We start from the raw sequence: 10,495 nt of genomic DNA, 5'->3' as shown, positions 1-10,495 counted from the left end.
CACACACACACACACACACATTTAATTAAAACATTCCTGCCCAAACAACTAATAAAAAATTGAAATACTCATGTCACTAGGGAGGACATTCACAATATTGACATATCAAAAGTATTTGTAATGTGGAATTTCCTAAAGCCCTAGTAGAAATGTTTTGTTTTTTTTCTCTCTCATTTAATTGAATTAGTACACAATCAAAGTTTGATATTGACATGTTCAGGATAAAGACATAAAAAATAAAAAAAATCCAGCACAAACAGTTTTATGGTTTCTCAGGTACAAAGTGATAGAATTCATGTTTCATGAGCTGCTACTTCATCCTTTCTCGTGTCCACACGGATCTAACAGATTTAGAGTTTTTTTTTTTTTTTGATTAACGTTTTTTTCACTAAACCCTTGTTTTCATGTGGACAAGAAGTGCAAACACTTCAGAGAATCTGAGTGTTTAACACTAGAGTAATGCCCTACATGTCCTCTCATATAAGCATAAGTTGTTCTAATGATAAAGTTCAACAAATGACGCTAAAAGCAGTTCAAAACATGCAAACTAGTCTAAGAAAAATTCTGCATTTATTAAAGCTTCTTTTGCTCTGCTCTAGTTTACCACGGCCAACTTTACCTGTCCTGAGAGCTCCAGGAGGGGTTCAGGATCTGGGTCATGCTTGCCTGGGGTGGGTACTCCAGAGGTGAATTGACTCCAACAGCAGCATCACTAACACAGCAACCCTACTTACACCATGACCCTGATCTGTTCAGTCCAACTTGATCCTTCACAAATTACACATCCAGGGTTCCAGAAGGAGAGTTCATGGTGTCCAGGCCAGCTGTACCTTGCTGTTGCACAGAGAAAGATCAACACATGGCCAGACTGCGTTAAACTGCTCCGTCATGCTTACTCCTGGGTATCCTGATGCATGCTCAATAATCCAGGTAGAAAAATCTAAAAAAAGTTAAATCTGGTCCTCTGGACATAAAAAAAAAATCAGAAACGTTTTGTCTTTCATCCGAAAGACTTCCTCAGTCTGAGGTGCTGTTTTCAGCTCAGTCTTATAAATAGCACCTTCTCAGAGTGGATCAACCAGTTTGCTGCTGACAACCAAAACCAGCTGCTCACATGATCAAGAAGGACCATCAGCCTAACAATGGATCATTAGCACACTGATGGCTGTTTACTATTACTCCTGGGTAATCAAAAACTGAAAGTTGGTGCTGATCCTCTCAGTCAGGACTTGCACAATGAAGATCCTGATGTAAAAAGAGATCTGCTTCCTGTTCCATTCCAGCTGGACCTGCTCACTGAAAGTGAGACAAGCGGGAGGACCTTCCTGAACTTGCTGTCTTGAGCGCAGAACAGAGGTTTCTATTGGGCTGTGGATGTGTAGGAGGGTGCATGAATATGTCAGCTGTTGGCCGCCGTCCCAAAGTTCCAACTCAAAAGTTCAACTTGCCGGGGGAAGATGACAGAAGGTCTGGTCCTTGTCAAACTGCACCCCCTCCATTCAGAGTCCCAACGATCACCATCAATGAGGTCCTTCTCTCTCAGTCTCCATCTTTTTTTTTTAAGCAGGACTGCATGTAAACACCAGTTTTCCTCAAGCAAGTCACAGGAAACAGAAGCTTAGAGGGACGGTGAAAAGAACGATCATGGTACACATTAGGAGGGTGGAGAGTTGGAGGAGGACACTCAGACATGTCTGAACATGACACATCCACACACTCAGGAGCTGGAGGAGCAGTGCCACAAAGCTCACACTGTGGGCTTCGTTTCAAACATTCATGTCAACACTGACTGTAAGAAGTGGCCTTTAAAGTCCAAACACAAATAATTATGATCATCATCATGGCTGAACAATAAATCATTTAGCGTTTAAATATGCAGCCTGATCTGACTAAATGAATGACTCTCTCACGCGAGAAATGACTCATGAAGTGTTTTCATCTTTCTGCAGATCAACAAGGTGTCCTCCCAAACCCCCTGGGACACACTTTGCTCGAACAGTAACGATTCATCCTGGCTTCATGAACTCTCTTGAGGGGAATGCAGTTAAGCAAACGTCCATAAGTCATGCAAATTAACTCTCAGTGCCAATTATTTTGTGGTACATAAATTATCTTTCACCGACTCACAAGTCATGCTGACAGTCCTCAGTATGAAAGTTTGAAGTACTGGAGCTGCTCTAAAAGTGATCTCTTAGTGAATAGCTAGCAAACAACATTTATGACAGAGTTCCCAGAATGTCTTGCAACTTTTGCTGGGTTCTCAATTTCCTAACAAGTGGTAAAGGTCCATACCATACCATACCATACCATACCATACTATTTCATTTATAGAGCACTTAAAACAGCGACAAGGCCAACCAAAGTGCTGTACAGACAGAAAAACAGGCAACACACAAGGTTCAGTCACTTCAGTTTTAAACATGTTGAAAGGAAATGTACAACAACTTTTCTGAGTTGTTGCAGGTGTCTCCAACTCATCTTGAACCCATCTGAATCGTGTCGTGAGCATCTCTAACCCAAGGAATGCTAAGAGCCGTATTTTGACACCTACAGTGGAGTGCTCCTCTGACAGGAAATATCTGAGGCAAATGTCCAAGTCTAAAAACCAAGCAAACGGTAATGAACAATTGAAAAACTGCTTCAGGTTTGATTGTCTTAATTTCAAAAGTGTACCCCAGAAGATTATATACAAAACAAGCCAAGGTGGATACGATGCCAAAAAATGTGAACTACCAAACAATTTAACAAGTTATGTACACAAAAATGGGCTGTAATTTTTTTTAAACTAGGCACACAAAATGTGGCCTCCCAGCTTGCTTGACACCAACATTCACCATTGGAAAATGTGCACTTTTTATTTCAATTTAGAATCACTAACTAGTTTCAGAAGAGACACAGCTCAGAATTTTTGGCCAAAGGAACCAACATTAAACTGTTCTCAAAGCTCATCTACCCATAGTGTTAATTTGTGACATTTAAATCACGCCTTTAATGTTATTTTAATCCCCCACTCCACCCTACTTCCTAATGGTGTCACAGTTGTGGGGTGTGTTTCTGCATTGCAGTTTTATTTTTTAATCTTATACCATTATGTTTTCCAAAAACTGCCATTTTGTTGCTAAATCACAACAAAAATGCTAAGGACAAAAAACAATGACACTGCTTTCAAACTAATGTTAGCTAGTCTTGCACACTGCAGCTGAGAAGCTAAATAGAAGAACTAAGACAGGAGCAAACAGCCTCAGATTTTTTGGTAAACTGTATTAAGTCTATTCCATTAACACAATATAGGCAACCAGTTTTCTTACTTACGCAGCATTAAAATCTTTTCACACTTTTCTGAGTTAAAAGAAGCTAAAATTAAATCACAATAATTCATCAAAATAACATAACCCAGGTTCTGATTTAAATTATTTCAATTTAACATAGCACAGTAGCGATTCAAGGCTCCTCCTTGAATTGCCACCTTATCGTGGTGAAGGAGTTTGTGCGCATGAATGATCATAGGAGCTATGCTGTCAGGGGCAATTATAATAGCCCCTGGTATGGTCTCCAAAGGCAGATTGGTCCTAGGTGACAGGTCAGACAAAGAGCGATTCAGAAGATTTTTATGGACAGGACAAAACAAGGAACTCAGTGTCCCTTGCCCGGACGTGGGTTACCGGGGCCCCACCCTGGAGCCAGACCTGGGGCAGGGGCTCATTGGCGAGTGCCTAGTGTCCGGGTCTCTACCCATGGGGCCCGGTCAGGCTCAGCCCGAAGGAGCAGCATGGGTTAACCTTCCTGTGGACCCACCACATGCAGGAAGGGCCATAAAAGTCGGGTGCATGATGCCATGCGCAGTGGTTGAAGGTGGAGACCTTGGCACTCTGACCCTGGCTTACCAAAGCTGGCTCTTGGGACATGGAATGTAACCTCTCTAGCGGGGAAAGAGACTGAGCTTGTGTGCGAGGTTGAGAGGTACCGACTAGATATAGATGGGCTCACCTCGACACACAGCATGGGCTCTGGAACTGATCTTCTTGAGAGGGTCTGGACCTTATTCCACTCTGGAGTTGCCCATAGTGAGAGGCGTCGAGCTGGTGTGGGTCTACTTGTAGCCCCCTAACTTGGTTCCTGTGTGTTGGAGTTTTCCCTGGTAGATGAGAGGGTGGCTTCCCTTCGCCTTCGGGTGGGGGACGGGCTCTGACTGTTGTTTGTGCCTTCACACCGAACAGCAGTTCAGAGTATCCAGCCTTCTTGGAGTCCTTGACAGGGGTGCTGGAAGGTGTGCCAGCTGGGGACTCCTTTATTCTGCTGGGGGACTTCATTGCACACGTGGGTAATGACAGTAACCTGGAGGGGTGTGATTGGGAAGAACGGCCTCTCTAATCTGTACCCGAGTTGTGTTCTGTTGTTGGACTGTGCTAGTCATAGTTTGTCCATTATGAACACTATGGTCGAACATAAGTGTGACCATAAGTGCACTTGGCACCAGGACACCCTAGGTTGTAGATCGATGATTGACTTTGTAGTTGTGTCATCTGATTTGCGGCCGTTTGTGACACTCGGATGAAGAGAGGAGCTGAGCTGTAAACTGATCACCACCTGGTAGTGAGTTGGATCAGATGGCGGGGGAAGATGTTGGACAGACTTGGTAGACCCAAACATGTAGTGAGGATTTGCTGGGAATGCCTGACAGAAGAACCAGTCAGAGAGATCTTCAACTCACACCTCTGGGAGAGCTTTAACCGCATCCCAGCTGAGGTGGGAGACACTGAGTCAGAGTGGGCCATGTTCCGCACCTCGCTTGTTGAGGTAGCTGCTTTGAGCTGTGGCTGCAAGGTTGTTGGTGCTTCTCGTGGTGGCCATCCACGAACTTGGTGGTGGATACCCTGGGTTAGGGAGGCTGTCACGCTGAAGGAGTCCTATCAGGCCTTGTTGGTCAGTGGGACTCTGGAGGCAGCTGAAGAGTACCAGAGGCCAAGTAGTCCGCAGCCTTGGCTGTTGCTGAGGCAAAAGCTCAGATGTGGGAGGAGTTTGATGAGACCTTGGATAGAGACTCTCGGTCGGCTCCGAGGCGATTCTGACAAACTATCAGGTGGCTGAGGAGGGGAAAGCAGCACTTACTAACAGTGTGTTCAGTGAAGGTAGGGTGTTGTTGACCTCAATCGGTGATGTCGTCGGGAGGTGGAAATAATACTTCTTGGACCTTCTCAATCCCACCAGCACATCTTCCATGGAGGAAGCTGAGTCGGGGGACTTTGGGGTTGGTCTATCCATAACTGTGGCTGAGGTCGCTGCGATAGTTAAAAAGCTCTGAGATGGCAGGGCTCCAGGAGTGGATAATATTTGCCCTGATTTCCTTAAGTCTCGGGATGTTGTGGGGCTGTCTTGGTTGACATGCTTTTGCAACTTCGTGTGGACATCAGGGGCGGTGCCATTGGAATGGCAGACTGGGGTGGTGGTTGCCCTCTTCAAAAAGGGGGACCGGAGAGTGTGCTCCAATTATAGGGGCATCACTCTTCTTAGCCTCACTGGTAAGGTCTATTCAGGGGTACTGAAGAAGTGAGTCTGATTGTTGGTCAAACCTCAGATTCAGGAGGAACAATGTGGGTTCCGTCCTGGCCATGGAACACTGGATCAGCGCTTTACCCTCACTAGGGTCCTCTAGGGGTCATGGGAGTTTGCCCATCCAGTCTACATGTGTTTTGTGGACTTAGAGAAGGCATTCAACCATGTTCCTTGGAGTACACTGTGGGGGGTGCTCCATAAGTATGGGATTGGGGGCCCGTTGTTACGGGCTTTTCAGTCCCTATACAAGCGGTGCAAGAGTTTGGTTCACATTGCTGGTAGTAAGTCGAACCCCTTCAGAGTGGGAGTTAGTTGGACTCCGCCAGGGCTGCCTGTTGTCATTGATTTTGTTCATAACTTTTATGGACAGAATTTCTCGGTTCAGCCAGTGGGCGGAGGGTTTCCGGTTTGGTGGCCTCAGGATTCCATCTCTGATTTTTGCAGATAATGTGGTCCTGATTGTGTCATTGTGCCGTGATCTTCAGCTCTCACTGGAGTGGTATGCACACAAGTGTGAAGCGGCTGGGATGAAAATCAGCACCTCCATATCTGAGGCCATGGTTCTCAATCGGAAAAGGGTGGATTGCTCTCTTCAGGTCGAGGGTGAGGTTCTGCCTCAAGTGGAGGAGTTCAAGTATCTTGGGGTTTTGTTCACAAGTGAGGGAAGAATGGATCATGAGATTGATATAAAGATATAAAGTTTATTCTGATTCTGATTCTGACAGATGGATCGGTGCAGCATCTGCAGTATTGCGGACTCTGTACCAGTCCGTTGTGATGAAGAGAGAGCTGAGCTGTAAGGCAAAGCTCTCTGTTTACCGGTCGGTCTACATTCCTACCTTCACCTATGGTCACGAGCTCTGGATATTGACTGAAAGAATGAGATTGCGTATACAGGCAGTTGAAATGAGTTTCCTCGGCAGGGTAGCTGGACTCTCCCTTAGAGATAGGGTGAGAAGTTCAGTCATCCGGGAGAGACTCAGAGTAGAACCACTACTCCTCCGTGTTGAGAGGAGCCAGTTGAGGTGGTTAGGGCGTCTGGTAAAGATGCCCCCTGGGCGCTTCCCTAGGGAGGTGCTTCAGGCATGTCCGACTGGGAGGAGACCTCGGGGAAGACCCAGGACACGCTGGAGAGACTGTCTCTTGGTTGGCCTGGGAACACATTGGAATCCTCCCAGAAAAGCTAGAACAGGTGGCTGTGGAAAGCGATATCTGGGCCTCCCTGCTCAAGCTGCTGCCCCTGCGACCCGACTTCGGAATAAGAGGAAGAAAATGGATGGATGGATGGATGGATGGATAATTCATCAAAATAACATAACCCAGGTTCTGACCAGATCATTGTTTTTTTTCCTCCTCTCTTGTACCTGATGATCTGTTTGGGTATAGAAGAACGCCGCCTGGCCAGTATTTGGGGGATGCAGGACCTCCTACGGCAGGTTGACTCCCTCCTTGGGCCCCTCTGGCCTTTTGGCGGAACTGTGTTGACATGATCAAAGTGCACTCTGTTCTCATTGCGTCCAAGTTCAAGATAAGAGGTCGACAGGAGAGGAAAAAGGTATAAAAAAAAGACAGAGTTAAATAAAAGTAAGGAAACAAGAGATATAAAAGTAAGTATGCATGCAGAATTGAAGGGAAATTAGTAGCTGGAGAAAATAGGCATCAAGAAATGCAGAGATGGATTTATGATTACATCTTAGTTAGTTAGTTGGAATGTGTGTCTAACCTCTTGACAGACTGCATGAAAGGCAATCTCTCTGATGGAGGTTTGAGGTGGCTGTTGGACGTTTCCAAGGCATCAGCGTGGGTCTGTGGATTTTCCCCTGGCATGCTGACACTGCGCTCACGCTTCACTGGCTACAACACACATACACAAAGAAAATGTCAGTCAGAGTTCTACTTTAAAAAAAAACCCTCATCATAACAATATGTTTTACCATTCAGGCTTGAACTTTAGCGTTGCATCCTACCTGGCTGAGTGGTGGCATGTCGTCTGGTGTCAGCTGGATGGTTGGGATGTCCAGTTTGAGCCAAGGAGGTTTTTTTCTCTGCAGGCTGCTGTTTCTGCTTCCTGTCTCATCCATGCTTGCTGCCTTCTTCTAAATCTGTCAGCTGGACAGCAAATAATTTTAAAGAAAAATCACGTGTTAACAGATATGTGACAACAAGCATTTTTTATTGGCAAAAGCAATGAGATTTGTTGAGCAATGACTGACACTGGACAGAGAGGGTATAGGATCCAACTAGTTGTTTTACGACATGCTGTTGCAGAAACAGACTGGAGACAAAAAAAAAAAAAAGTTTCTTTTAAGTAATTATTTCTATCTCCAAAGAAATATGCATACTAAAACAGTTGATGTTGTCAGGTTTATCTATATGGAATAAAAAGAAAAAAACAAAAACAACCAAAACAAAATTATTCATTGGAGTAAGGTTTGTAAGCTCAATCATCCATGTAGATGACAACAAAAATGGTTAAATCATGTCATCTGGACCAGTTTGGTTCAGATGTAATGATTTAACCATTTTTGTTGTCATTCACTGGAATGTTTTAGTGGCTTAAGGAGCCTTTTTGCTTTTAGAAACCCAGACCCCAAAAATGAAATGAACATGGCTTCCAGCAAAAGGTTCCAGAAACCAGTCAAGTACATCAAACTGCACATATAAAAAGAAATTTAGCCATTTTACAAAAATATTCTAGGTAGTACTTTTGTGCTAATTCTCACTTACACATTTGACTGTTTTTAATCTGTAATTTGTTAGTTTTAGACAAATATATCTTCTTAGTGTAATTATCCAACCAAAATGTGTGTCTGTAGTAAAACAAACACAGTTAGGGCATAATTTTAACTTTATTGAAGCCGTGCTACTTTATGTTTGATCTTTATTGAAGACTCCAAATTGCTCCAGGTGTGACTTGAACTCACAACCTCAGCTTCATTAAGCTGAATTCTGCCTTATAAGTACCACACACTGATTACTTGCACTACTGGAACTTGTCTTCCCTTTCACCTCAATAAATACAGATATATATAAAAAAATCGGACTTATTTTCTGCTCAAAATGCTCAACCATAAATCTTCCAATTTTCTGGTACCTAGCCTAACACCCAGTTATTTTAACTCTAATTCACACCTTCGTGCATGTGACCAAAATGTTTCTCTTGTGAGCCAGGCAACGAGTCTAACAACTTTTCATTGTGAGAGGCATGTAGTTTATTCCACACTCTCTATATAGAACTGATAAAACCTATTGAATGAGAAGTCAAGCATTCTTAACTAACTTGAATAATCCATCCAGAGGACCTGACTCAATCTTGTTAGAGCCATTAACTACAGAATAAAAATCCAGTTATTTTGTTATTTTTAACATTAACTTACCATTTCATGGAGAGTCTACATGAAATTGCAAACATGTGCCTAGAAATAGTAGGTAAGGTATAGTTCTTATCAGTGGTTAATTTGAACCGGATCCTGCTGGAACAAGGTCCGGGAACGCTTTCATTTTGACAGGCTGCATTCCGGCAACTGCTCGGATCCGGCAACTCAAATATCTGCCCCTAAAATTATTGCGCATTTTAATTTTGATTATTTATTAAAAATACGAGAGAAATGTTTGATGTGCATTATTCACATTACATAACGTTTCAAAACAATGGCACTAATTTGTCAAAATAACAGCGATCAAAATGTTGAAAAGATAATCCAATTTATTATCTAAAATAAATGGATGGATTGTCCTTAGCTGGACCACCGTGAATTGAAGCACCTGAAGACGGTTGACAGAATCGGAGCTGCTCGGCTTGTTGTTCTCTAAAATAGTAATTTCAATTTAACCTTTATTTATACAAGTTAGTCTCATTGAGCCTCGAGGACTCATTTACAAGACAGACCTGTTTTTAATCAATTTAGTAAAATGTTTATAGATGTTCAACAACCGGTTACTACTCCAAAATGCTTGAAACATAATCTCTTTTATTCCAGATTTTCTGTGGGAAGGATGCACAGACCCCCTCCACCAACCCCTGCTGGACCATTTACTATTTAAATTCTGGCATCTGTTGGTTTACAAACTAAGCTGTGGTTCTTATAACCCACACTAGCTCTAATGCCACCATTTTCTATGGCGTGCTACTTATCTACTAACATTACATTCAACAGCACAATTATTGCTGAGTACTTGTTGATGACAGTGAATGGACATTTTTGAGATTGAAGACTTAAAAATGCCCCAGGTGAGGCTCGAACTCACAACCCCAGCATCACTAAGCTGAATACTGCCTTATAAGTACTGTGCGCTGACTGGTTGCGCCACTGGAGCTTGCTTTTGATAAAATTGTAATAAAAAAACGAATCAAACCAATCTTCTCTAAATAGACCCAGCCCTAATGTATTTATAATCACAGAATGCTCAGAGTTCATTCCCAAACTATGACTTACTTCTCCTACTGGTTGATCCAAGCTCAGGCTAAGCAGGAAGGCTATGGCTGGTTGAAAACCTGACCAGTGGTTTGATGGACCACAATTAGCTGCACACCTTTCAGCTGAGGATGGACGCAGCCAATTTCAACGTAGGACTGAAATTATTGTGATAAAACAATAAATAGTGGTGCAGTTGATATCTCTGTCGTCTCTCAGTTTAAAGGTTGCAGGATTGAAACCCAGCTGCAGATGTTTCTGAGTAGTGTTTGTATGTTCTCTCTGTGCATGTGTGGGTTTTCTCCAGCAGCCAAAGACATGCATGTTGGGCTAAGTATTAAATTTAGAGTAGGAACTCTGCTCTTGTCTATAGGTGAGGGTGTAAATATGTGTTTGTCTATGTGTCCCTGTGATGGACTTGCAACCTGTCCAGGGAGTACCCCACCTCCCCCGCACAGTGACTGCTGGACATGGGCACCAGCGACCCGGAAAGTAAGAAGGGGATAAAATAATGTAGTATAGATGAT

At 43.4% G+C, this 10,495-nt stretch overlaps 1 protein-coding gene and 1 non-coding gene across 2 annotated transcripts in view; both read right to left on the bottom strand.

The window, feature by feature from the left end:
• Window positions 1-7,634, bottom strand: part of rhbdf1b (rhomboid 5 homolog 1b (Drosophila)) — a 34,263-nt gene extending 26,629 nt beyond the window's left edge. The window contains exons 1-3 of the mRNA XM_037690757.1: window positions 7,503-7,634; window positions 7,277-7,407; window positions 6,918-7,064 (exon numbers count right to left, since the gene is read on the bottom strand). Coding sequence (XP_037546685.1) covers window positions 6,918-7,064; window positions 7,277-7,407; window positions 7,503-7,634 — 410 coding nt within the window. The remainder of the gene's footprint in view (window positions 1-6,917; window positions 7,065-7,276; window positions 7,408-7,502) is intronic.
• A 2,142-nt stretch (window positions 7,635-9,776) lies between these two features.
• Window positions 9,777-9,870, bottom strand: trnai-uau. Its single transcript has 2 exons — window positions 9,833-9,870; window positions 9,777-9,812 (listed from the first exon to the last, which is right to left on the bottom strand). It is a non-coding gene; the product is annotated as a tRNA-Ile (tRNA).
• Window positions 9,871-10,495: the final 625 nt, after the last annotated feature.

The sequence above is a fragment of the Nematolebias whitei genome, chromosome 17 (genome assembly GCF_014905685.2).
Source record: "Nematolebias whitei isolate Nwh7 chromosome 17, NemWhi1, whole genome shotgun sequence".
Taxonomy (NCBI): Eukaryota; Metazoa; Chordata; class Actinopteri; order Cyprinodontiformes; family Rivulidae; genus Nematolebias; species Nematolebias whitei.
The sequence above is the reverse complement of the archived record's forward strand: the minus strand, read 5'-3'. Positions and strand labels throughout refer to the sequence as shown.